The sequence below is a fragment of the Phodopus roborovskii genome, unplaced genomic scaffold (assembly GCF_943737965.1).
Source record: "Phodopus roborovskii unplaced genomic scaffold, PHOROB, whole genome shotgun sequence".
NCBI lineage: Eukaryota > Metazoa > Chordata > Mammalia > Rodentia > Cricetidae > Phodopus > Phodopus roborovskii.
In genome coordinates this window covers 264,266-292,012 of record NW_026125851.1, presented here as the reverse complement: position 1 = coordinate 292,012, position 27,747 = coordinate 264,266, and the positions used below count along the sequence as shown (strand labels likewise).

Below are 27,747 nucleotides of genomic sequence, written 5' to 3'. Positions count from 1 at the left end.
CAGGGGCTTGCATTCCAGTTCTAGGACAGAAAAAAAAAGAAAGAAAGAAAGAAAGAAAGAAAGAAAGAAAACAAAAACAACTCTTAAACCCTTGATCTACTGACTCTGGGTCTCTCCAGGGGAAGCCCCTGAGTTCAGCTCCCTTCATGTCTCAACCATAGTGCCTCCCTGCAATCCCAATAGTCCAGTGAAAACACATTTTAGGGATGGCAACACAGTTGGTATGCTAGGCAAGCCCTGGATTTCCTCCCCAGTACTGTATAAGCTAGGCAAAATTGTGCACTCAGGAGGTGGAGGTGGGAAGTGAGTTCAGGGCCATCCTGGGCTCCATGAGACTCTACCTCAAAGGGAGATGGGCTTGTAGCTCAGTTGGTAGATTTCTTGCCAAATATACAGGAAGTCCTTAATTCCATCCCCAGTGCTACAGAAAACCTGATGTGATGTCATACACTCATCATCCCAACACTTGGAGGGTAGAGTCCTTTGGGACTGAGAGCACAAAGTTTCCTCAGCTGTATATTGAGTTTGAGCTTGAGCTACATGAGGTATAAACAGGGGAGATCGCTCAGTAGGCAAAGCACTTGCTATACACACCCGATGGACAGTTCTGCCTTGAGTTTGGATCCCAGATCCCACATAAGCGGGACATACTGGCATAAGCAAGCTTCTGCAGGCAAATAGACCTATGGGGAAATGAGGGATGAGAACCCCAGAATCTTCCTACTCTCTGCCTGACTTATGAAAAGACTGCCTCAAGTTGAAAAGACAAGGAACAAGGAACATTCAAAGGCTGTTCTTTGACCCCCACCCAAATGCACCTATACTCACACAAAAACCTTGCATAAATAAGACAATAGGTAAAAAAGGCATGCAGTTAAGGTTTTTGAATCAGCATGCACTAATCTTAGAAGCAAAACAAGAAATGAGTTCTGGGACTTGAACTTGGGTTTTCATGTTTGCATGGCAAACACTTTACCAACTGACCAAGCTCCCCAGACCCTGTGCACATTTTTGAGGTGGGGATTGTGTTTGTTTTTGCTTTGTTTTGTTGAGGTCTTGCTAGGTATCTCTGGCTAGCCTGGAACTTGCTATATAGAGAGACCATGTTGTTCTCAAACTCATAGAGATCCATTTGCCAAAGGAGGCTGAGATTAAAGGCATGCACCACTACTCCTGCTGCTGTGCACATTGCTTTGCACACATCATATGTAAATGTGTACCTATAGCATGACTGCTTGAAGGACACATGCCTCTGTTGCCCCACTTTACAAATTAATATACTTTTCTATTTGTTTATTTGTTTGGGTCAAGTTGGTTTTTGTTTTAGATAGGATCTTGTGTAACCTAGACTGACCTCTAAGTCACTATGTAACCAAGGGTGACCTTGAACTTCTGACTTTTCAGCCACAATACTCAGACTATTGGCATGCATGGCTGTGCTTGGTATATGTGCTGCCAAAGATGGAATCCAGGGCTGTGTTCATGCAAGGCAACCACCTACCAACTAGGCCATACCCCAGGCCCTTATTTGTTGCTGTTGCTTGGTTCTCTCTCAAGCTTGCATGGTGGTGCAGGCTTTTAGTCCCATCACTTGGGAGCAAAGGCAAGCAGATCTCCATGAGTTCAAGGCCAGTCTGATCTATATAGTGAGTTCCAGGATAGAAGATAGCCAGGGCTATGTAGAAAGAACCTCTCTCTCTCTCTCTCTCTCTCTCTCATACACACACACACACACACACACACACACACACACACACACACACAAAGTCTCATATAGCCCAAGCAGGCCTTGAACCCACTATGTATTTGAAGATGAACTTGAGCTTCTCCTGCTTTCACCTCCTGAGGGCTGAGATGAAAGGTGTATACCCCCACAGTTTATACATGTTTCTATTGTATTTAACATACTGTGTGACTTGCTATTATCATGGAGTAAGACAAAAAAGTGCAGATAAATTCAGAGACGTGAGAAACAGTGCCAACCCCAGAGCCCCTGCCCACAGTCAGAGAGAACCCTATTTGCATCTTGGCACTGAGGCAGCCCCTACAACTCTGAGAGAAGAAAGAAGATGCCCCAGGAGCTGTCTGTATTACCACCCACTCCTCTCTTGTGCCTAGAGCCTTCCTACGGATGCTCTTTCCTGAGAAGCTGGATGTAGACAAGAAGGGCCGCCCCAGTACTGCTGGCTCCAAGATCAAGGTAGGCCTGGTGGCAGGGAAGGGGACAGGAGAGGCAAGTTCCACCTACCCAGACTCTTTCTCTCCTTGTTCCAGTGTTCCTTACCATTTAGGTTCTCAATGTCTGTGGCACCCTTTGGCTTACGGGGTCTTTCTTCAGCTCTAGGTTTAGGAAGGAAGATGGGCCAAAGTTTGGTTCATATGTCTTTTATTCCTTTTCTACCTTCTCTCCCTTCATTTTCCTGTCTCTGTCCCTCCTCTCCCTCTTTCCTTCATTTCCCATCTCTCCCTTTCTCTGCCCTCCCTTCCTCCCTTCCCCCTTCCTTCCACTTTTCCCTCCCCATCCTCATCTGAAGCTATCGATCTTCCCTCCTTTCCTTTTTTCTGTCCCTCCATCTTCCCTCCCTTCCTTCCTGTGCTTGGGGACAGAACCCCCAAGGGTGCTTAGCATGCATGCTATCCCTGGGTTACACTTCTCAAATCACTTCTTTTAAAAGGTGTAAATATACATACATACGTGGGCTATCTTACCCATTTTAGGTGTGAAGTTTAGTGACACTGGCTATGTTCACAGCCATTCCCATCAACCATCTCCAAACCTTCTCATCTTTCCAATTTCCAACTCTGCCCCCATTCACAACTAACTCCTCAGCCCTTGGTTTCTAGCATCCTAGTTTTTCGTCCAGAAAGATCTAAGCACCTCTTGTGAGTAGCATCATTCAGAATGTGTCTGGCTAACATCACTCACATAATGTCCTCAGGGCCCATCCTTGCTGGAGTTTGTGTCAGAAAGTCCTTCCTTCTTAAGGCTGAATAATACCCACTGTATGATAAACCACAGTACATTCCTTTTCCACTCACTGTGCAGAAAGGCTGGGTTCACTTTCTGTTGAGGGTTTATAATGCTGCAGTGAGCATGGGGTCCCATCCTAAGCCCACATTCACAATCTTTTGTTGAGGACTTTGTGATGGTAGCAGATGCAGAATCCTCACACATACAAGAAATTGGCTGAGTCATACTAGGCAGATGGAGACGACATGGATCCGAAAGGGCAGCCACAGGTCATACATACAGCAGAGTTTGAACCTAAATGTCTTGTGTCACTTCCCTAGTCTTCCCACTTGGCCCCACACCATTCCCCAAATGACTAAAATGCATTACCCAAGAACCCAAGGCTGACACCCCCACCCCCCACATGCAAGTTCCTTATTTCCAAAGTCGCTGTCCCCTTGAAGACAGGAGGAAGTCTGGGCAGCAAGTTGTTCTGGTTTTTCTATTACTCAATCTTCAAACATCTCCTAAGTACTTACTATGTGTTAGGCTATGTGGTAAGTGTGGCAGACAACTGAGAACTCCAAGTTTGGGGTTTAAGAGCTGGGTAGATGCACAATAGCAGCCCTCATAGTGGGAGCTGAGGGAGGTATGCACACCTGCAGCTTGCCCAGTCAGCCTCCTCCCATCTTGGATGAGTATGTTTCTTGAATGGGGAGAGCAGTGGACCCATCCTCAAGCCTTCCTCACTCCTGCCTTTCCCTCTGCCTCAGAAACAAGCCAATGACCTGGTGTCCACGCTTAAGAAGTGCACACCCCACTACATCCGCTGCATCAAACCCAATGAGACCAAGCGGCCCCGGGACTGGGAGGAGAGCAGGTGAAATGACCACCCCTTTGCATCCCAAACCAGACCTAGGCACTCCTTGCACCAGCCACTTACATTTGGCTACAGACAAAGCACCAACTTTGAACCCCTCCAGATTAAACTCTAGGACCACTTTACAATCCTCTAGGGGGTCAGTTAGATAGCTCAGCAGGCAAAGGCGATTGCTGCCAAACCTGATGATCAAGGTTCAGTCCTGGGTTCCACACAGTAGAAGGAATGAGCCAATACCTGCAAGTTGTCCTCTGACCACCATATGCATATAGTAATACACACACACACACACACACACACACACACACACACACACACACCAATAAAAATAAACTTTAAAAATGTAAAATTTCTGTGGCCCCAGAGTTATAGACAGAACTGATGGAGGCGCACGCGTGCACACACACACACACACACACACACACACACACAAACACCAATCCCCAGGTAACCCCAGACTGACTGTGAGAGAATCCAAACCTAATTTCTCAGACCTAAACTCCAGAGCTGATCCTAGAACCAACCTCTGAGATGAGCCCAGACCTACCTCTCAGGTCTCAGTCCAAGATTTGGTTCTCAGACTGATCTGAGAAACCCCACACCTCACAACTCACCGTCTACACCACATCCCAGCTAGACATGGTGACTCACATGTTTATTCATAGCTGTGGGAGGTAGAGGCTGAAAAATCACACATTCAAGGGAAACCTAGGCTGCAAAAAGAGACACTAGCCATAGACAGACAGACAGGTAGATATGCAGACAATAGATAGGTCATATAGACAGATAACATATAGATAGATGATAGAGAGATACATAGATAATGTATAGATAGGTGATAAATGATAGGAGAGCTATAAGACAGATTGATATAGATATGATAGATAGATAGATAGATAGATAGACGGACAGATAGATAGATAGACGGACAGATAGATAGTAGGATGGATCATAGATACATGGATACATGACAGATAGATGGTGGATGGATAGATAGATAGATAGATAGATAGATAGATAGATAGATAGACGGACAGATAGATAGTAGGATGGATCATAGATACATGACAGATAGATGGTGGATAGATAGATAGATAGATAGATAGATAGATGATAGATAGATAGATAGATAGATAGATAGATAGATAGATAGATCGTAGACAGATGACAGACCAGCTGACCCATGAGATACCCCTATCACAAATAATCCAGGCCCCATGTTCCTAGTCTGCTCTGGGCAGCTCCCACTCTCTGGGACTAAGGCCACCTCACTCCCACAGGGTGAAGCACCAGGTGGAATACCTGGGGCTGAGGGAGAACATCCGGGTGCGAAGGGCAGGCTTTGCCTACCGTCGACAGTTCTTCAAGTTCCTGCAGAGGTGAGGCACCCGCCTTTCCTGCCTTGACTGTCCTGCCTATTAAAATGGCCAACCACAGGCCTGTTCCAAATCCCCCACACCCTCATGCCTTCCACCTCCAGGTATGCCATTCTGACCCCTGAGACATGGCCACGGTGGCATGGAGATGAACGCCAGGGTGTCCAGCACCTGCTTCGTGCTGTCAACATGGAGCCAGACCAGTACCAGATGGGGAGTACCAAGGTCTTTGTTAAGAATCCAGAGTCAGTAAGTGTGCATGCAAGAGGAAAAGTTCTAGGTCAGTCCTTAGACCTCACATAAAGGTGGACAGATAAAACAAGTCTGTCCTCCTCTGAGCCACACATATGCCCTATGGGACTCCTGCACCATACTCATATACACACACATAACACACACGTACACAGAGACACATGCATACACACAGACAACAGACACACACATTCACACACACACAACACAAATAAATGCAACTTTTAAAAGAAAACAGTGGTGGCAAATGCTTTAATACCAGCACTTGGGAGGCAGAGGTAGGCAGATCTTTGTAAGTTCAAGGCCAACCTGGTTTAGAGAGTAAGTTCCAGGACAGCCAGGGCTACACAGAAAAACCCTGTCTTGAGAAAGAAAGAAAGAAACAAACAAACAAAAAAGGGTAAGACTATAGAAAGACTATTTATATGAAAAAAAATACAAGTTAATGATCTTGAACCTTTCTCAGTCTATGTCCAGGTAGGTGTGTGTGTGTGTGTGTGTGTGTGTGTGTGTGTGTGTGTGTGTGTGGTACTGGAATGGAATCCAAGACCTCACCATAGTAACTACACATTCTACCACTGAACTATATATACCCCAAGCCCTTGATCTGAATTTTGTTCTTATTGGGGTGAGAAGTGTTCTAAAATAGAATCTCTTGTAGTTCAGGCTGGTCTCAATTCACTATGCAGCAGAGCCTGGCCTTGAACTCCTGATCCTCCAGCTTCCATCTCCCAGGGGCTGGGAATACAAGTATGTGCCACCATACTGCACCACCCAGTTTAAGCAGAGAACTCTGAACACAGATGCAGGGAGACAGATGCAAGGATGAAGGCAGGGATTGAAGGAATGTGTCTAATCTCTAGTTTGAGGCTGCATCAGAGCATTAGCAGCATTGGGACTCTTATGTGTTGGGTAAATCCCTCTCATGAAGTGTTAATTTTATTTATGAAAAAGGAGGGTTGCACAAGTGTCAAAACATATATGTGGAGCTCAGCTTGAAGGAGTGTGATCTCCCCTTCCACCATGTGAATTTCAGGGATGGAACTTCAAGTCTCCAGGCTTGGGTGCAATATTTTTATTCACTGAGCTATTTCTACAGGCCTTAGCTATTTTTTAAAACACAGAGCCCAATTCTGTTTTCAATAGTATGTCCCAGGCTGTCTAGCTGGCACAGTTAGTAAAGTGCTTGCCATGCAAGCCTGAGTTTGGTCCTCAGAATCCATGTTAAAAGGCCAGGCTTGATGAGACATACCTGTAATCCTGGTGCTGGAAATAGGAGGAGTATAGGATCACTGACCAGCCAGTCTATCCCTGGGTTCAGAGAAAGGCCCTGCCTCAAAAAATTGAGGTAGAGGACTGGAGAGATGGCTAGGCAGTTAAGAGCATTGGTTGCTCTTCCAGGAGATCCAGGTTCAATTTCCAGCACCCACATGGTGGTTTACAATCATCTGTAACTCCAGCTCCAGAGTACTGAATGCACATGTTGTATATACAGACAAGCATATTCACACAAAAATAATAATTAAAAAATAAAATAAGGTAGAGAGACATAGAAGACACCCAACATCAACCTCTGGCTTCCAAAGGTACAGGCATGGGCACACACTGGGGGGTGGTGAAAGGGGGGAGGGATGTAAGGAGAGAGAGGGAGGGAGGGAGGAAACAGAGAGAGAACACTATGCATGTACAGGCGCTCACAGAGGTCAGAAGGTGATGTTGGATCCCATGCATGAAGCTGGAGTGGCTGGTGGTTGTGGACTGCCCGACAAGGCCGCTGGGAACTGAACCTGGCTCTTTTGCTGTGCCATAACTCTAGCATACCACTCATGTTCTAACTTAATGCAGAGGGATGTGTGTGAGTCCCGAAATGGGAAGGACTCCTGGGTACAGTCATGAAGGGGAAGTGAAAAACATTTTGGGTGGAGAGGATGTAACTCAGCCAACAGAGTGCTTTCTTAGCATGCACAAAGCCCTGGGTTCCATCCCCAACAACACTTGAACTAGAAGTGAGATCCACACCTGTCCTCCCCAAGGCAGGAGGATCCAGAATTCAAGGTTGGTCTCAGCTACATAGCAAGTGTGAGGCTATCCAGGAGGATCCATGGGAAATCAGGGATTTGGGAGATGCCAGGACCCAACCCACCTCCCTCCTACCCAGCTTTTCCTCCTGGAAGAGATGCGAGAAAGGAAGTTTGACGGTTTCGCCCGCACCATCCAGAAAGCTTGGCGGCGCCACGTAGCAGTCCGAAAGTATGAGGAGATGCGGGAAGAAGGTGAGGAGCCTCTGTTAGGAGGCTCAGTCTGGGGGCAGGAGGATTAAGGAGAGGTCATGACTTTCAGCCACACACATGTCCTCACAGCTTCTAACATCCTACTGAACAAGAAGGAACGCAGGCGAAACAGCATCAACCGGAACTTCGTCGGGGACTATCTGGGGCTAGAAGAGCGGCCTGAGTTGCGCCAGTTCCTGGCCAAGAGGGAACGAGTGGACTTTGCCGACTCAGTCACCAAGTATGACCGCCGCTTCAAGGTGAGACCTGAGTGGGTGTTCCCATCAGAGGCTGTGCCTCTGCCTAGCACCCATAATAGAAGCACACCACCCACCTGTCCACAGGTGTATTTTCACCTAGCCTACAGACATTTCTCCTAACAGACATGCACCTCCAAGCTCAGGCACACCTATCCACAAGTAAATCCTCCACTGTGGTAAATACTGCTGTCCATCAAATACGACCTCATGGGGCTGGCAGAGTACTTGCTTAGCATGAACCCCGGGTTCTGTCCCCAGTACTACACAAACCAGGCATGGCAGCAAATGTCTATAATCCCAGCCCTTGGAGGGTTTGGGATTTCAAGGTCATCCTCTACTATATGGTGAGTTCTAGGCCAGTCTGGGCTATGTGAAACCCCAAGCAGTAGCACTGTCACACCCATCCAAGCTCCCACATCTGGCAATAAAGCTGTCTATCAAACCTATCCTTGTGTAGCCCAGACACATCTATCCATCAGCTACATGCTCGTTTTCCAGAGCCTACTGCAACATATCCACTTTTCCCAGAAGCCCATCCCACAGGACCACTTCCCTCACCTGGCTTAGACACACCTGCCCATTGGATGCACTTTCACTTGATTTTGATGCCCCTGTTCATATAAACACTCTCATCAGACCAAGGGGGCCTTGTTCACAGGTGCAAACCTGACTGTCCCAGAAATCATGACCAGATTCATTATCATGACCAATTAACCTAATTTAGAAAAACCCTTATAGCCATGCACAGCTGTATACGGCATGCAGTTCGTGGCCCATATACCACCACCAAGGACACATGCATCTATGGATCAACTTCCATCAGACACATTGTCACCTGCTGTCTCCATTAGGGTTTCTATTGGCTTGAAGAGACACCATGACCATGGCAACTCTTACAAGGAAAACATGTCATTGAGACGGCTCACTTACAGTTCAGAGGTTCAGTCTGTTATCATCATGACAGGGAGTATGGCAGCGTACAGGCAGACATGGTGCTGGCTACATCTTGATCAGAAGGCAACAGGAAATGGACTGTGACACTGGGAGTAGTTTGAGCACAGAAGACCTCAAAGCCCACCCCCACAGTGGCACACTTCCTCCAGCAAGGCCACACCTACTCCAACTAAGCCACACCTCCTAAAGTGCCACTCCCATTGAGGGCCATTTTCTTTCAAATCACCATACCCGTTGTCTTAGTTTTGTTACTCAGTAAAATACTCTGATAAGAGCAACTTATGGAAGAAAGGATTTATTTGGTTCACAATGTTCATCAGTGTGGAGGAATCAAGGCAGGAACCGTAAGCAGCTAGTTACACCCACAGCAAGGGCAGCAGTCAACAAACTGAAGCATGTATGCATGCTGCTTGCTTGGTCCTTTTTACTCTGCCTGAGGCACAGTTTGTGAAATAATCTTCCCACCTCATTAATATAACCAAGATAATTTCCCACAGATGTGCTCACGTGCCAACCTATTGTAAAGAATCCCTTGAATCTAAATTGTGCCAAATTGACGGTTAAAACTAACCAGCAGGGACCAGCGAGACAACACAGCAGAAAAAGGTACTTGCTGCCAATCCTGAGACCTGAGTTCAAGCCCTAGAACCAACTTGGTAGAAGGAGAGAACTGACTCCCACAGATTGTCCCCTGACCCCCATGCCACGTCATGCACATGTCCACACATACACAGACTCACACAAAATAAATAATTGTTAAAATAAAATATGACTAGCCATCATTGTTGACTTTTGGGTCAACCTGTGTAGATCTTGTCTGCTGGACCTGGGAACCAAGCACCAGAGAGAATGGGGCAGACTAGAGTCTAAGGCTGTAGACAGCCTTACTTCAGTTTCAGTGTACTCTTATACAGGAGTGTAACAGAGAAAGTAATGATCCAAGGAAAGTTATTTGAGTCCAGAAAAGCATGATCAGAAAAACATATAAATGAATATCAGTAAGCACATAGTAAATTTTAACAGAGCAGACCTTTCCAGAACTCTCAGGACAGACCAATTTCGCCACAATTGTCTGGCATGTATAATAGGTTATATCTGTGAAATCATGAAAGCAAGGCAGAAGGCCATATCCAGAGTCATGGTACACTGACCAGAGTGGGTTCTAGAGCTATGTTCTGACGTCCAACAGAATAAAGATGTCTTATAAACTAATGTAAATGTTTGTCACAGGAGATAGCAAATCACATCCAATAACAATCCAGGGAACAAAATGCACCTGAGGCAAAAGACCCTTTGCCTTTTTTTCTGGAGCCTCTCTCATAGTTCCCCAAGACATTGTTCTTCATGCATCATTCTTTTGATCACATTCCGACACATACCTGCCTTCCTATACAAACTCAGGGACTCTTGTGGTTCATATACCCACATGCTCCTTACTTATGATCATGACTTTTCGATTCTTTTGATCCAAGGCTGGCCTAGAACTTGCAATCCTCCTGCCCTAGGCTCCTGAGCACCAGGATTACAAATGTGTCCCACTATGATCAGATGGTTTAGGTCATATACTCTACCTTTGTAACTTGTATACACTCACCCAAACAAGCCATACCTGTATATAAACTGGGCTGAGGGTATGAAGTTCAGTGACAGAATGTGTGCTTAGAATGCAAGAATTATTCCATTCTCAGCAAAAATCCATACACATGCATACAGCTTTGTGAACTTTTCCTAGAGAGGCTAACAAGTGTCTCTTCACTCCAGATAGGACAATCAACAATAGACCAAAGAAATTATTCCATTAAAGTATAGCTTGGTGACACAATAAGTTTAATCCAGGGTATTTCCAGGAGTGTGGATGAAGGGTTGGCTATTTACAGAACCATGGGCAACTTAGAATTAGCTACACCACCAGAGAAAATGTCTCTCATTCATTCTTTCTCACAAACCATGAGTCCATCCTGCATGAGTCCCTCCTCCTAGCAACCATTAACTGTCTACAAATCCTAAGAACCCTGGCCTCATAAGTCCATCACCTACCATCAAAAGCTAATGGGTCCAAACTTGTGCAAGTCTCTTGAGGGTAAATGTGACTGCAGAGAGGGCAACAGCCATGTCATATCCAGAGGACAGCATTCCACAACATACACACAGGGATCACCTCCATCAGGTGTTTCTTCTATCTTGTACCTGTCAACTGGCCCAGACATCTCTAACCAATATACCCTCACTTTTATTCTGTTTCTTACATGATTTAGCAACACACACACACCTTCACTTGGAGGGATTTCTCAGTCACCTTCCCTGCAAACCCCACCCTTATATAGAGTTGATCCTCCGGTGCCAGCCTGCTTAGGCCCTGGGGTCCAGCCATCAGCCTCTTTCCTTGCCTCTCCACAGCCCATCAAACGGGACTTGATCCTGACCCCCAAGTGTGTGTATGTGATTGGGAGAGAGAAGGTGAAAAAGGGACCAGAGAAGGGTATGGTCCGTGAAGTCCTGAAGAAGAAATTGGAGATCCAGGCCCTTCGAGGGGTGTCCCTCAGGTAAGGCCAAATTCCCACCTGCCCTGTAGTAACCCACCTACCAGGTGTTTCTCAGCTGACTGCTTGCTTATTACCATGGCAACCTTAGTTGCTATTATATCTGTAGCTCTCTTGCCCCTACCTGCTACACTCACTTGCCCCTACTTTCACGACCTTCAACAAGCTATTTAAATATATTTTTGTTTTTGGGTAGGGGCACATAGCACAGCATATTGAGTGGAGGTCAGGGAAAAACCATCCACCATGCGGGGCTCCGGGGAATGCAACTCAGGTCCGGCCCTACTTTCACAATCTTTGTGTGGAACAATTTCTGTCTCTCTTCCTATCAAACCCCTGGTTCTTCTCAATTACCACCTTCCCGGGCTCTTCCTTCTCCCTTCCCCCAATTTGATCTTCACAGATTGGACCTTATAAGTTTTCCTACACCCTCACTTAACGTTCTCCTGCCTCCCCCCCCTCCGCCCCCCAGCACCAGACAAGATGACTTCTTCATCCTCCAGGAAGAGGCTGCCGACAGCTTCTTGGAAAGTATCTTCAAGACCGAATTCGTCAGCCTTCTGTGCAAGCGCTTTGAAGAGGCAGCGCGCAGGCCTCTGCCCCTCACTTTTAACGACACGTATGCTCCTCCACCCACAGCCAATTCAAGCACCACTCTGGGCCGGGTCTATGCGTGGTCTCTTCTACCTGCCTCAGGGACCCCGGCACGGGTTGGGTGTGGAAGAAGAACCGCAAATGGCGCCCTCACGATCCCTTCTCTCCCCTAGACTACAGTTTCGGGTGAAGAAGGAAGGCTGGGGCGGAGGCAGTACCCGCAATGTCACCTTCTCCCGCGGGACAGGTGACTTGGCTGTGCTCAAAGCTGGGGGACGAGCTCTCACTATCAGCATCGGGGACGGACTGCCTAAGAGCACCAGTAAGTTCGCGGGAACCAGAGGGGGGCATTGTGGGGGCGAGGCCTGTTGGGGTGTGGTTAATAGAGACCAATCAACGTTGTGGGGGTGGAGCCAGATAGGCTGGTCTAGAGAGACATAGGCCTCTAAGGTCAGGTATGGAGGAAGAGAAATGGCCAATGAGAGGGAGGGAACATGAAGGGGCGTGACCAAAGAAGCAATCCTAAACTGTCAACATATGGTGGGGCGTGTCCTGGAGTAGAGTGGGAGAGCTCCAATGGTAGGGAGGGTGAGGGGTAGGGCCACATGGGAGAACCAATGAGCATGAGCAGAGGCGTGGTCTCAGGCATAACTAGTATAGAGGGAAGTTGGAGGATGTAGTCCAAGTACATGGTTTGGCCTGACCATTACTCAAATCTATCCCTGCTTCTTTCTTCTTTCAGAGCCTACACGGAAGGGGTTAGCCCAGGGAAGACCTCGAAGGTCAGCGCAGGCCCCTACTCGAGCAGCCCCTGGGCCCCCCAGAGGTAAGGTGATAATTCTTAGTGACTTCCCTTGCCTGTTATGGACTTCACAATCTAACAACAGTGACTCTACTCACTATAGCTCCCCCAGCTACCATAAGATGCAGGAGAAGCATAATTGGAATAGCTTAAGATCTTGACCTCTCCCACCACCCCACACCACTTGTACCCCAGTGGTAGAATGCTTGCTTAGCATGCAAAAAGCCATCTAAATCTGGGTCTGGCGACTGCACAGGAAGGAGGAGAAGGAAAGGAAGGAAGAAAAAAGAAAGGAGGTTAGAAAGAAGAAGAAAGAGGAAGACAGAAAGAAACCCACCAATTCCTCAACAAGTAAAGGCTCTTGCTGCAAGCCTGGAGGCCTGAGTTCTATCCTCAGGGCCCAAGAGAAGGTGGAAAGAGGCAGCCAAGCCCACAGAGTTGGCCTCAGACCTCTATGTGCATGCTGTGACATGTGCCCCACACATACAACAGTGATACATAAAGTCACTCATAAATCCCTCCTGTGGGTATACCAGCACCTTGTAAAGCTTCCCTATAGATGCTCCTACCCCCAGGGTCCCTCATTCAGATTCTGTCCTTTTCTTTTTATTTATTTTGGTGGTTTGCTTTTATTTTTTGGTTTCTGAAAATAAGAGTGTCTTGCCCTGGCTGTCCTGGAACTTGATCAGTAGACCAGGCTTGCCTCAAACTCAGATATTTGCCTGCCTCTGCCTCTGCCTCCGAGTGCTGTGAATTAAAGGTGTGTGCCACCACGACTTGGCTCCTGTTTTTGTTTTTGAGACTGGATCTCAATATGCAGTGTTGGAACTCACAGAGATCCACCTGCCTCTTCCTCCCCAAGTGCTGGGGTTAAAGGCATGCATCACCACTCCTGACCCTCAGACACAGTCCTGACCACACTGGGTTGAGAGCAGCTGCATCTTCTGTCAGGCTCAGATCTTAGAGCCAATTCCTCAAATGTTCACAGCCACACATGACACATAATTCTATCTTTGCTTCCACCACAGGCATGAATCGAAATGGCGTACCACCCTCTTCCCGGGCAGGGCCCCTACCCCTGGAGATCACATCTGGAAGGAGTTCCCAGAGGCCTCCCCAGGGCCCTCCATCCTCAACCCTAGGAGCCAGCAGACGTCCCCGGGCACGGCCACCTTCAGAGCACAACACAGAATTCCTCAATGTGCCTGACCAGGGTGTGGCAGGGTAGGTGGAGAAGGGTGGAGGGCACAGCCCAGGAGGTGGTCAGGGGATAGAGGAATATCTAGAAGTATCTGTGATGAGACCACACTGCCTCCTACAGCATGCAAAGGAAGAGAAGCATAGGACAGAGACCTGTGCCAGGTGTGGGCCGGCCCAAGCCCCAACCACGGATCCATGTGCCGAGGTGCCGGGCACTGTACCAATACATAGGCCAAGATGTGGATGAGCTGAGCTTCAATGTGAATGAAGTCATTGAGATCCTCATGGAAGGTTTGTATTCTGGGGTAGTGAGTGGGACTGTTCAGAACCCTGACACAATGAGGCAGCCACGCATTACTGCATAGCTTTCCCATCTATGCAAGAACCAGGAGCAAGGACCAGTGAGATGGCCCACTAGATAAAGGTCATTGCCACCAAACCTAATGACCTGAGTTCCATCCCCAAGACTCACACAGAGGAAGAGAGAACGGACTCTAACTTATGCATGTGTGTATGTGAGTGTGTGCACAAGCTGGATGTAGCAGTCTGGAATTCCAGGCTCTGAAGACAGAGTCAGGATCCCCAGAGCAAGCTGGCTAGCAATCATAGCCACATCATCGAGCTCTGGTTCTGACTGACAGATTCTGCCTCAGTGAGTAAGGTGGATGAGCAGAATGGGATGACAATGTAGGGTCTCCACATGCACCCACATACATGGGCACATACAACACAGAGGTACATACCATGCACACACTTTATGGAAAAAGAAAGTGTAATTAAAAAAAAAAAAAACCTTAAAGCTGAGAGCAGTGGTACACACTCCTAAAAATAAATAAATAAACAGACTGGGTATTCAGCTCACAGCCTCATCACAGCTGCATAGTCTGGATAACCTAGTCTCTGAACATTGCCTTCCTAATGCACCTAGGGCTGTGATATCATTTCATCAAACCTCATGACTACGCCTCTTTATTACTTTATTTTGTTTTGAGACAAGGTCATGCTATGTTGCCTTTGAACTCACTAAGGATAGCCTCCCTCAGAACTCCTGCATGCTGAGGTGACAGGGAACCACCACCATGCCAGGCTGTAGCTTTATTTTACAAATAAGCCTGACTTTATGGATCCTTGTGAGTAGGAAGGAAGCTGAGTCTGGACAGCCCTGCCCAATTCCTCCTACCTTCATCCTCTGGGATGTCCCCAGAAGGGTGGTAGACTCGTCACACACTCCAGAAGTGGATGGCAGGGTCTCCTGGACATCATGGCTATTCCTGACTACACCTAGGGGTTGAAGGAAGGCAGCTATAGAAGGAGTCATTGGATAAAAGAGTGCAAGTGAATCGTCTAGAGAAAGACAGGAACTGAGTGAAGAGCAGTGGGACAGCACTTGCCTCACGTGCATGAGGTGCTGGAGCCCATCCTCATGCAAGGGAGGGATGAAGAGGAAGGTAGGATGGAAGAGAGAGGGAAGTCAGGGTGCTGGGGATATGGCTCAGCCAATAAGCTGCTCCGCAGTAGATCACTTGCTTAGCATGACAAGGCCCTGAATTCAATCCCCAACACCCTGCCTCCAGATCCAAACAGCTATGTGTAGTGGCACATATATACAGTCCTAGACCTTTGGGGATTGAAGAAGGAGGATGCAGAGTATAAAGCTGGGCTTACTCAGGGAGATAGAATCAGTCTCCAAACAAAACAAAAGTGAATGTGGTTACCCACTCATATAATCACAGTCTTCAGAGAACAGTGGCAGGAGGGTAAAGAGTATATATGTGTGTATCTGTGGGTATGTGTATGTATGCATCTGAGTGTATGTGTGTGGGTACACACGTGCATTCCTGTGTTTTACCAAAGGTGCACATGTGTCATGTGCCTTCCACCTTGTTTGAGACAGCGTCTTTTGTAGCTTGCTTCCATATATACAAGATTAGCAGACCCAAGAGTTTTCATGGGTTTTCCTGTCTACCTCCTGCTTCACTATAGAGCTGGAGTAACAGATGTGTCATATACCACTGCATCTGGCTTTCATGGGTTCTCAAAAACCAAACACAGGTCCTCACCCATGCATGACAAGTACTTTCTCGACTAAGCCATCTCCCCAGCCCCATGCATAGTGTGTTTGAAGACAGTTAGAGCCCCACAATACCATGTCTCCAAAGCAAACAAAATATCCAAGGTGAATAGAAGATAGGTACAAAGTAAATATGCACTCTTCCTCTAGTGCACACTGGGCACCTCAACCTCTTCTCTCCCACAGATCCCTCTGGCTGGTGGAAGGGCCGGCTGCATGGCCAGGAAGGTCTCTTCCCAGGAAACTATGTGGAGAAGATCTAATTGTCCAGCCACAAGCTTGCCTGCTTGCCTTCCAGGGAGCCAAGCCCTGCAACTCGGAGCTTTGATTACCCTGGCTGCACTGGCCAGAATGCTCAGGCTAGTGACCTCCAGCCCAGTGAGGGCTCTATGTGTGAAGGATCATCATTTTCACCCTGTGCCTGGTCTCCCATGGGTTGAATCGCTGTTCAAGTCTCCATTTCATCCTATGTCCAATAGGATTCACTGAAGAACCTACCTCCCAGCTGCCTTGTGTGTATGAAATGAACCATGTTCTGCCCTGTGAGCAAAGTGCTGTGCACAGTCCAGGGTTAGGGGACTTTGACAGTCAGGCCTTCCCATCTTCCTCTCATCACTGAGACAATAAATGTGTCAGGTAAAAGAAAGGAGAAAATTACTGAGTTCTGGGGCTGGGACTGTGGCTTCCTTGGTAGAGTGCTTGCCTCTCAAGCATGAGGCCCCAGGTTTCATCAGGACCACATAAAACTGGGCATGGTGGTACATGACTATGATCTCAGTACTCAGGAGATAGGGACAGGGAGACAGGGGGATCAAGAGTTCAGTGCCAGCCTTAACTACTTGACTATGTAGCTGATTTTTAAAATATTTATTCCTCTGTCTCTGTCTCTCTTTCTCTCTCTCTCTCTTTCTCTCTCTCTCTCTCTCTCTCTCTCTCTCTCTGTGTGTGTGTGTGTGTGTGTGTGTGTGTGTGTGTGTGTGTGTGTGTGTGCACGCCAGAGGGGGATGGTCTAAGGATAATTTCATGAAGTTCTCTCCTTCCACCATGCAGATTCTAGGAATCAAACTCAGGTCGTCAAGCTTGGTGGTAAGGGCTTCAGCCACTAAGCCATCTCATTAGCCCCTACATAGCTGATTTGGAGGACATCTTAGACTATATAAGATTCTTTGGGTGGGGGGGGGGGAGGCTGCTCAGAAGAGTCCATCTAATCCTCCCCCTTCTGAGTTTGCCTCAAGAAACCAAACTTGTCTGGTAAATCAAGCACAAGTTTGTAGGGCCTCCTCAGGCCTCTTGTTGGCCAATCATTCTGCAAAAACATTTAACCATCCCTGAGTGCGGCTAGACTGGTCCATCTCTGGATTCTTTTACACTCCAGTTCAAGAGCACTTGCTTAGCATGGAGTTAAATCTCAGCACTGAGAAAGAGAGGGAGGGAGGAAGAGTGAGAGAGAGAGTGACTTACTATATATACCACACTAGCCTTGAACTTCTACAGCCCTGTCTGCCTTTGCCTCCCAGGTGCTAGAATTACAGACATGTGTCCTCTGCCTGGCTTCAAAAAAAATAGCTTTAAAAACAATATTTATTCATATTAGATAATTTTTGAGATTACAAAATAGTTATAGACTGAGCAAGCTGTATTTATATATTTAGGAAGGGCAAAGTGAAGTAACACTACCGCCTGCCTTGAGAGCTACTTCTTGCTAGCTGTTTGGTACATGTTTGCCCATACATACATAGCAAAACATTTTTTTAATTGCAATTTTTAAGTTAATAAATTTCCATTACCCTCCCCTCAAAAGTCAAGGGTTGGGGATATCAGTTGGTAGTGTTTGCTTAGCATGTGTGAAGGCCTGGGTTTCAGTCCAGCACTGAAATAGAAGGAAAGGAAACAGAAGAAAAACAAGGCTGAGGGGAGTGGCTCAGAGATATAGTGCTCCCCTAGCATGTAAGAAGTTCTGGGTTCTGCCAGGCAGCGGTGGCACACACCTTTAATCCCAGCACTCAGAAGGCAGGGGCAGGTGTGAGTTCAAGGCCAGCCTGGTGTACAAGATATAGTTCCAGGACAGCCAGAACAGCTAGACCTACACAGAGAAACCCTGTCTCAAAAAGAAGTCATGGGTTCCATCCCCAGCACTGTATGAACCATGTATTGGTGGTGTACACCCCATCACCCCGGCACTCAGAGGGTGAAATTAGAAGAATCAGGAGTGCAAAGTCATTCTTGGCTACAAAGCAACTTTGAGGCCAGCCTAGGCTACATAAAAGGAGAGGAGGAGGAGAGAAATAGAAAGATTTTCCATTCTTTTCCTTCAAACTCACCATTCAGATTGCTCTCCCCTCCTAGCACTTTAGGAGTATAATCCCCTGGCTCCACTGGCATGTAGGAGACCACACTTACAGGAAGTAAGGCTTTTAAGCAGGGTGGATGGTTAAGTATTGGGCAGGGTGCTGGGATTGGAGGGGGAAAGTGGAGTTTGACATATTCTGAAGGACGCTTTTGCATATTTATGTTAGCTCTAGACTGTAAACCACTATCCCCTCGAGCCTACCCAGTCCTCAGCCCCCACATCCTGTGGGCTCTTTCACAAAATTTCTTACATCCGGCCCTTCCTCCCCTTTCTGTTGTTCCTTCCGGGGCCTCACCCCCATCCTTCCCTACCCAGCACAAACACACCTCACAGCCTTGCAACAAAAAGAGGCCAAAGCTCTAGGTCAACTGCTTGGCCAAATACACACAGCCCCAGGTTGGGTTCTCGGTGCTGAGGCCCTAGCCTGGCTGGCCATGTTCTTGTCTAAATACACAAAGCTCCAGCTTGGGTCCCCAGTATGGCATACAGCAAATGTTGTGGTATATACCCACAATCCTAGCACTCTGCAAGTGGAGGCAGGAGGATAAAAAATTCAAAGTTATCCTTGGCTACATACTTGAGAATTTCATAGGAAATATTTTGAACATACTCACCACCACCCCCATCTTCTCCCATAACCACCCTCTCCATTCCAAATAAACCTTAAGATTTCTTTGTTTTTCTGTTTTGAATTTCTTTATCAAATCTAGTTTTGCTGCCCCTTTATTCTTGGAAATAAGGTCTACTTTGATGTGTGGTCAACCTCCCAGGGGTTACTGTGCTGTGCCCAGACTCTGAATCCCCAAAACCACTAAGAGACCAGATCCGATGCAAAAGCAAAGAGTTAACTCAGGTCCTCTGTCCGACCAATGCAGCAGGTGGAGTAGAAGGGACCCCAAGCAGCAGTGGGGCAGGGCATATATTGGGGTAGAGCAAAGGGATGTCGGGGGGGGGGGGGTCTCCTAGTCGCATAGCAACAAATAGTCTCAGGATTAGTGCATCTCTGGGAATGGGCAACCTGCCCTGTGTTGATTGGTCAGCTGCAGCTACAGAAAGGGGCCCTCCCAGGGCAGTGCTATGCCCTGCATTCCACTGTTATCGTAAAGCACATCCAGAGCCTGCCTGCTGACTTCTGATTGGTTCCTTAACACATGGAGGGTATCTGGGGGTTGCTTCCTAGTGGTTAGGGCAAAGTCGGGGGCTCAGCACATGTTGTTGAGTTAGGGGCCTACCTCTTGCTGGTTCTTTTCTACAGCCTGTCAGGGCTGCCAAAGCAGGGGGCTGGGCGAGGGGCTGGGTTCTTCAACTGTTTTCTTGATGTTATCTACCATCTCTAATTCCTACACTCTTTCTGACATTTCTTCTGAAAAGATGACCCATGGAGGAAGAGGTGTGAGCATTCAACAGTCTTTTTTTTTGGGGGGGGGGGGTGACAGGGTTTCTCTGTGTAGCTTTGGAGGCTGTCCTGGAATTCACTCTGTAGATCAGGCTGGCCTCGAACTCAGAGAGACCAGCCTGCCTCTACCTCCCAAGTGCCTGGCTTCAACAGTCTTTTATTCTCTGTAATTGGCTAACAAGGGTTAGCCTTGTCTGGTTGTTTTGGTTTTCAAAAACAAAATTTAGCGTATTTATTTTATGTATGTGAGTGCTTTGATTGTATGTTGAGCCATCTCTCCAGCCCCCAGATGTTCTTCTGAATAAGATCTCACTAGGCACACATGGTAACACATCTGTGATCCCAATACTAAAGAATCTAAAGAAGGCTGGGCACAGTGACAATCCTGGCACTGTGTTACAACTTGGACCTCCTCTTCAACTTGTTGTTGCTATTGTTTGGGGTGTTGTTTGTGGATTTCTTTGTTTATGAGATAGGGTCTCACTGAGTATCTCTGGCGAGACTGGAACTTTATGTAAAGCAGGATGGCATTTTCACGAGATCATGCTTCTACCTCCTAAATATTGGGATTAAAGATTAAACATCCCTGGCTTGTTTTAGTTCTTTGTTTTGGTTTTTTTTGTTTGTTTTTTTGTTTTGTTTTTCGAGGCAGGGTTTCAGTGTATTGCTTTGGAGCCTGTCCTGAAACTGGCTTGGTAGACCAGGCTGGCCTTGAACTCATAGAGATCCACCTGCCCCTGCCTCCCATGTGCCAACAACGTCAGGCTTTTGTTTTGTTTTTAAGATTTGTTTATTATATATAAAGTGTTCTGCCTGCATGTATGCCTTCACATGAGAAGAGGGTACCAGATCTCATTATTATAGATGTTCTTGAGCCATGTGGTTACTGGGAATTGAACTCAGGACCTATGGAAAAGCAGTCAGTGCTCTCAACCTCTGAGCCATCTCTCCAGCACTTGTCTCAGTTCTTTGAGACAGGATCTCATGTGGTACAAGCTAGTATTGAATTCTGTATATAGCTGAAGATGACCTTGAACTCCTGACCTTCCTGCTTCCACCTTCCAGTGTTGGATGACAAGTGCACTGACACAGATGGTTTACGTGGTTCTAGGGACCAAGCCTATGGCTTTGTGCATGCTAGGTAAGCAATCACCTACTAAGTGACTTCCAAGCCCTCTTTCTCAGTTTTAATTTAATTTTCAAAAGATTTATTTTATTATCTATTTACATGTATGTGTGTATCTGTATGAGTACAAGTGCCAGCAAAAGACGACATCCAAGTTGAGTTATAGATAATTTTGAGCATCCATGTGAACTCTGGTCTTCTGTAAGAGTTCAACTTCTGGGTCATCTCTCCATCCTCCATCTTTCTCAGGTTCTAAATGTCTTCTAACAGTCTACTTTGCTTACAGTGACACATACAAACTCTTAGTTTACCTCAAAATATGCTGCATGTAAAGTCTACAGTTGATTATGACTCAATAAACATCTCATGAATGGTGAATGTCTAGAGATCTAAGTTCTACTTTACCGTCTGTCTCCAAGCCCATCCTCCAAATGATCACCAGAAAGAGAGGCTGTACCTTCGCCAGTGTAGCTAGCTGTTCCATCCTGCAGGAATCTCCTTAAGTTAGAAGGTCAATAATTCAAAGTAACTACAGGAAGTCCCTGAAATTGACCAGATTCACTAGGCCCCTCGCTGCCAGAGTAAATAATACAGGTTACTGAGAGTCATTTTCAGAAAATCCAATCTTCAAAGAAGACTCTGAGACCTGCCCAGCTACCTGGAAAAGGTTTAGACCAACTGAGTCACCTGGAAAGGATACTCTCCAACCTATTGAGCTGCCTGTAGGCTGTGCAGTGTGCTCCAGCTTTCTAGCTTTTGTGAGCTGTCACTTTAAGGGGTGGGTTTTGGTGATGCAGTTGTTTTTGAGTCATTTCTGCTTCTGTAAGTAGCCTCTCACCCATATTTCTGTAAGTAACCCCAATAAAACTCCTGATTCATGCAGGTGGGCTCCCTATCTAAGGTGAACAAATGTGTTTATGTCTCCCTAGAAAAAGTCTTGTCACACAACAGCACCTACCACGGAAGCATGAGGCCCTGAGTTCAGATCCCCAAATACCAGGTAAATGCCAGGTAGGCACTGTTGCTCTCCTGGAATTTCAGCTTTAGATGGTGGAGACAGAGGATCCCCAGCGGAAGACTAATCACAGTGGTGAGCTTTGGATTTATTGAGTGGTCTGTCTCATTGAATAAGAAGGAAGAGTCACAGAGGAGTATTACCCACATCAGCTTCCCGCCTTTACATGCACAAGCAACCAGGTACACATGCACCCACATGAAAACCCTTTACAAACATGTATGTACATATAGGTGCACCACACACATAAAAATAGAAAAATAAATATTCATCAGTGACTACATCAGAAACCATGTTTTCTTCCATTTCTATCTCTCACACAACCTATAGGACCCACCCAGTTCTCTTTCTGACCTCCACACCACGTCTTCATTCTGTTTCCATGGTGCAGAGAGCTCCTTGTTGCTTGGCAGGAGGAACTTGTTCCTTGCCAAGTTCAGGATGTCTGTGCCAGCTTCCCAGAGTGCTCTGCTTCCCCAGGCATAAAAGCACAGCTCATCACCCCCTCAGACAGGCTCCCCTGACTCAGCATTTTCACACACTTCTTCTGTTTGTTTCCTTATCTCATACGATAGATCCAAAATCATTTTTCTGCCATTGTTGATTTATTGTCACTCCATTTTCAGTGGTTGACTCCAGTCTCCCAAGAGCAGTACTAAGTCTCTTCCTGGTTCATAGCATGCACTTAAGGGAAGTAGAATGGATAGGAAACCTCACTGCACCAGCGCTAGTGGGATTCATGTTCACACCTTGATACTTGTGGGATTTACCTGTTCACTAAACCTGAAGGTCCACAATTAGAGTGTTTCCTGAATTAGGCTATTACAACAGATGTCATCCCCCTAGGTAGTAGCCCCACATAGTGGCACCAATCTGTCATAACCCATCTTTGTGAGGCTTCAGTTGGAGCCAGCCCACTTGCCTGGTTCGTACCTGAGAAGAGTATGAATTGAGAAATGGCAGGAAAAGACACTAAGAAAAGGAGAGAGACGCAGGATAGAGTTGGGAGAGCAATCCAGTGAATGCCCTGACTGGATGCCCTAAGTTCATCATTCAACATTCTTAAGTACCCCAACCAATAGGGGCGCATGGCAAAAGACTTATCATGTATAAGGAACAAACAGACTTTCTTTCCTTAATCCTCCAGACATTTGGTAACCACACCTTAGACTCAATATCCTGTTATTTGGCCTTGAGGGTCAAGAGTAACCACACCTCAGACCAAGTCTGTTACTATTTAGTAAGGTATCCTCTACCAAGATCAAAACCTCCTACTGTAACCATGCCTTAGACCTTTAGGTCTTATGACTTACTAAGGACAGTTTTGAACTCTCTGACTTTGAGCCAAAATGAAGCAGAGCCATCTTTATGGGCCCCGACAAACAGAGTCATTCTTTTCTTTTTTATATTTATTTATTTGTATTTCATGCACATTGTTTTGCCCACATGTACATGTGTGAGGGTGTCGAATCCCCTGGAATAGGAGTTACAGATAGTTATGAGCTGCCACATGGGTGCTGGGAATTGAACCCTGTTCCTCTGGAAGGGCAGCGATGCTCTTAAAAACCAAGCCATCTCTCCAGGCCCACATAATCATCCTTACTGCCCACTGGAAGCACTGAAAAATATGGAGCTTGCTAAAAAGATGGCTCTGTGCAGACAGGAGGATGCAGGGTTCAGGCCCATAGCACTTGTGTAAATTATGAAGAATTTGGATCCCTGGCATTCCTTGGGTGGGAGGCATAGCAACTACCTGTTATTGGGGCACTTGGGAGGTGGACACAGAAGCTTCTGGTAAGCTAGACTAGTGTGAATTGGTGAGCTCTAACATCGGAGCCCCAGTAAATAAAGCCAAGAACTAAGGCAGACAGTGTGTACGCTGGACCTCGTGGAGCTCACGGGCTCACATATATGCACATTCCCTTTATACGTACGTGTATATCGCTAAGGATGTAGCTTAGTTTGCAGAGTGATTGCCTAGCATACATGAAAACTCTGGTTTACGATACCTAGTACTGCTTAAAACCCGGTGTAGTGATATCCAAGTTCAAGGTGAATCTCAGTGTAAGAACAGCTGCAGCTAAAAAAAGAAAAAAAGAAAAAAAAAAGGGGGGGGGTTGTTGTCAATTTCCTCTAAAAAGTAAGCCCAAACAAAAGCAGTCAGAGTCTGCCATCCCAGAACTCTGCTGGCTGAGATGGGAAGACTGAGACTTTGAGGTCAACCTGACCTGGTATACAAAAAGAAGAAAAAGTGCTGCTTTTTGTCTTTCCAGAGTTTGTTATGGGGCATGCAGGGAAAGGATGGCGATGCCCGTTTTGCAGATGAGGACGCTACAGCCTGGAGAGAATGCTCATGCAGGATTATCCACCTCCTTCTTTTACAAATTCTCACCTGCCTAGGAGCAGCAGTCTGGCCTCAATTCCCTCCTCCTAGAGGAGCGCTCAGGATTAGGCCACACCCAGATCTCGCGAGGTCTGAGAAGTGGAAAAAATGGCGCCGATGTGATCGAGATCTCGCGTCGCCGAGGAAGTCGCCCCTGCAGGAGCCGGAGCCACCGAAGGCACGAGAACCAGAGGTCGAACTGAATGGAGGATGGTGAGCGCTGCACCGAGCACGCGGGCGCGGAGGAGCAGAAGGGATTAACAGGGAGCGGTCTTGCAGGGCGCACCCCCTCCGGCCAGCCCCGCCCCCACATCCGGGTCCCCGCCCGCCCCTGACTGTCACCGCGCGCGTTCTGCCCTTCCTTTAGGCCTGGCTTTGCTTGGGCCACGCCTACCCTGCTCGAGTTCAGCCCCTAAACTTCACACATCCTGGCCCTGAGGTATCCGAGGTCGTCCATACAGCTGTAGCTCGGCCAGCATTCCCCATCATCACACAATCCACCGTAGGCCCTGCAGCATTTTCCAAATTGCTCTCAGGCCAGACCCTCTCCCACTCCGCTAGGCCACGCCTCCGCTCCATGGTGCCTCTCTCCTGCCAAAGTTGGAGACCAAGGGATATTGATGATGATACTCTTTTATGTATAATGCCTGATCTATACCTCCTCCTGCAGTTGGAATTGGGAGACAGTAGCTTAGTCTAATCTTACCTCCCTTAACTCATCTTGCTGGTAACTCAGAGGTGGGAGTGGGAGTTAGAAACCTGAGTCTTGCAGATCTTCGGAGTGGAAGGACTTACCTCTGTTCTAGGCAAACTCTGATCCCAGCCTTATTCTATCCACTTCTTGCACCAGGAGGAACCGTCCAAGCCCAACCCAGACATGCTAGCCGTTGCAGAGTCCAGCTCCAGTGAGCCCGACAAGGAGGTGGATTCTCCAAATGTGGTAGCTACAGCCACTTTCTCCTCCATGGAGGAGCCAGGCCCTAACCCAACAACTGTACCATCAGAGTGGGACCATGGAGGACCTCCACAGCCGGTTGCCTCCCCAGCCCCAGACAGCTGCCAACCTGGCTCAACCAGCACAGGTGTGGGGACCAATGAGGACCTGAAGTTGCCCAGACGACGTCCACCACCAGGTGATCTGTGATGAGGCCTTCATAGGTCCTTTGATAGGCCTGAGATAGTGCAGGGTAAGGAATCACCTTCTATCCCATCTAGGATTCCGCACCATTTACTGAGCATCAAGTCTGTGTCAGCCGTAGCAACCAAACCTATCCAGCTTTTCCAAGCAATTTATTGTAATAGTGTGTGGGGGGGGGGACTTGTTCAAGGGTTTGGGAATGGGGGGGATCAGTAAGGAATAATTGATGACACCCATTTATCCTGCAGGGAAACAGATACCCTGCTCTAGCCCTGGCTGCTGCCTGAGTTTCCCCAGTATTCGTGATCTGGCACAGCATCTCCGTACCCACTGCCCACCTACACAGTCACTGGAAGGTAGGATGAGGGTTGGCAATAGTGAGACATGTTAGGGTGGAAGACAGACAGAGCCTCCCAGGGTCAGTCTTAACCACCCTCTCCACACCCGCCCTTCATCCCTACCAGGCAAACTCTTCCGATGCTCAGCCCTGAGCTGCACTGAGACTTTCCCCAGCATGCAGGAGCTGGTAGCCCATGGCAAGCTGCATTACAAGCCCAACCGCTACTTCAAGTGAGACCCTGAACGTCCCCCCTGTTGATCCCAGATTTTTAGCCCTCCCTAGTGTGCATGCAGGAGGGGTGGGTTGGGAAACCAGCCCCAGCAGTGCATGGAAGATCGATGTGAATAGGAGTGACTGGTTGAAGGCTCGGCTGGAGTGGTGGGGCATACATACGTGCAGTGCTTCTGTCCACCTCACTTCTATGGTAAACTGGCCACCCAAGTGAAGTCGAAGCTTGAGGCTCTGAGCTGGGAAGGTCCAGAATGATTGAAACTTCAGCAAGGGAGAGCATGTAAGGCAAGCTCCTTCACTTGGGCGTAGAGTCATGGAGATTATAACCTAGATTCCTCTCCTACATCTTGGTCCCTGGGGAGCAATAGCTAGGCCCCTTCCTGTTGCCCAGGAGACTGCAGCCCTATGCCTACCCCCAGGTGTGAAAATTGCCTCCTACGCTTCCGTACTCATCGCTCACTCTTCAAGCATCTGCATGTTTGTGCAGAGCATGCTCAGAGCCCAGCCCCGCCACCACCCCCTGCCCTGGACAAAGAGCCACCTGTGCCCGAGCGCCCCCCAGAGTCCGACCCTGCGTCTAACCTGAATCTGCCATTCCCACTACTTGAACCTTTCACCTCTGCCCCCTCTGGGCCCTTCCTTCCCTACTTGAACCCTGCGCCCTTTGGCCTGAGTCCCCCACGACTGCGCCCGTTCCTGGCTGCTGCTCCAGGACCACCAGCCTCCAGTGCTGCCATCTGGAAAAAGAGTCAAGGTGGGTATGAGAACCAGTTGCCTACAAAGCTGGTTGGGTCCACCCCTATTCTGAACTTGACCTGCCTCTTTCCTATAGGTGCTGCTGGAAGTCCCAGAAGACCTCAGGGCGGTCCCGATGCGCCCTCAGGTGCGTGCAGGTGACCACCAGGGTAGGGTGGAGGGGCCTTCATTCCTTTGCCATGTTCCGGCCCTGTGAATGCTCAGAAGTAGCAGTGCCTGTCCTTTAAAATACATGATTTTTACCTTAAAAATGACTGGCACCTATGCCTTCTCCTGCGCCGGCGTTCCTTTGTAAAAACTTGCGCCTTGTTCACATGAGTGGCCCTCTCTTGTGGAGGTCCAGGGATGGGAGCCAAACTTGGTGCCTTCAGTGATGGGCAATCAAGCCCAGGAGAAAGGATCCAGCCTACCTGGACCCTGGAAGCCGAGGGGAATGGACATAGGAAAGAATCTAATCTGCCTGGCCGACATCCACCATCCCTGGTAGAAAGGTCCTGTGGGGTGAAACCTGCGACTGACCGTGGCCTGCCCGCCTACCTGCAGGGTACGCAGGCCCCAGCCGCATCGTGTGGGAACACACACGGGGCCGTTACTCGTGCATGCAGTGTGACTTCTCCACAGCCTCACGGCCCACCATGACACTACACCTCCAGGACCACCGCCCTGGCGCCTCCACAGCCCTGGTGTCTGGGTCCCTTCCTGCTGACACCCTGGCCAGTAAGGCTGAGGAATGCTCAGGCATGGAGCCAGAGGCAAGGAGTGAGGCCCAGGTTCAGCGGCCTCCTCCCCAACTCCACACAAACCCAACTCCGTTTGCTCCTGGGGTGTCACAACTGTCAGTGGAGTAGCATCCCATTTTCTCT

The 27,747-nt window shown here is 47.9% G+C and overlaps 2 protein-coding genes across 4 annotated transcripts in view; both read left to right on the top strand.

Annotated features, from left to right (window-relative positions):
- Myo1f (myosin IF) overlaps positions 1-17,025 on the top strand; it is a 47,974-nt gene extending 30,949 nt beyond the window's left edge. Inside the window, exons 16-28 of the mRNA XM_051178791.1 lie at positions 2,119-2,200; positions 3,724-3,830; positions 5,111-5,209; positions 5,311-5,455; positions 7,617-7,731; positions 7,819-7,988; positions 11,340-11,485; positions 11,955-12,101; positions 12,250-12,398; positions 12,819-12,902; positions 13,907-14,102; positions 14,200-14,369; positions 16,336-17,025. Coding sequence (XP_051034748.1) covers positions 2,119-2,200; positions 3,724-3,830; positions 5,111-5,209; positions 5,311-5,455; positions 7,617-7,731; positions 7,819-7,988; positions 11,340-11,485; positions 11,955-12,101; positions 12,250-12,398; positions 12,819-12,902; positions 13,907-14,102; positions 14,200-14,369; positions 16,336-16,412 — 1,687 coding nt within the window. The 3' untranslated portion in view covers positions 16,413-17,025. The remainder of the gene's footprint in view (positions 1-2,118; positions 2,201-3,723; positions 3,831-5,110; positions 5,210-5,310; positions 5,456-7,616; positions 7,732-7,818; positions 7,989-11,339; positions 11,486-11,954; positions 12,102-12,249; positions 12,399-12,818; positions 12,903-13,906; positions 14,103-14,199; positions 14,370-16,335) is intronic.
- Positions 17,026-24,484: 7,459 nt separating this feature from the next.
- Positions 24,485-27,747, top strand: Znf414 (zinc finger protein 414). 3 transcript variants are annotated; one of them, XM_051178789.1, is made up of 7 exons: positions 24,485-24,632; positions 25,270-25,552; positions 25,806-25,913; positions 26,022-26,127; positions 26,548-26,882; positions 26,961-27,011; positions 27,428-27,747. In XM_051178789.1, the coding sequence occupies exons 1-7, from the start codon at positions 24,630-24,632 to the stop codon at positions 27,730-27,732; spliced, it is 1,191 nt and encodes a 396-aa protein (XP_051034746.1). In that variant the 5' UTR covers positions 24,485-24,629; the 3' UTR covers positions 27,733-27,747. The 3 variants fall into 3 exon arrangements, with proteins under 3 accessions (XP_051034746.1, XP_051034745.1, XP_051034747.1); XM_051178788.1 differs by having other exon boundaries at positions 26,548-27,011; XM_051178790.1 differs by lacking the exon at positions 27,428-27,747 and having other exon boundaries at positions 24,486-24,632; positions 26,961-27,135.

What these genes read in the sequence shown, in the direction of transcription:
- Znf414 (XM_051178788.1), top strand. An exon ending in CAGACGACGTCCACCACCAG is followed by an intron (nt 25,553 to 25,805) that starts GTGATCTGTGAT and finishes TTTATCCTGCAG; the next exon opens with GGAAACAGATACCCTGCTCT. An exon ending in CGGTCCCGATGCGCCCTCAG is followed by an intron (nt 27,012 to 27,427) that starts GTGCGTGCAGGT and finishes GCCTACCTGCAG; the next exon opens with GGTACGCAGGCCCCAGCCGC.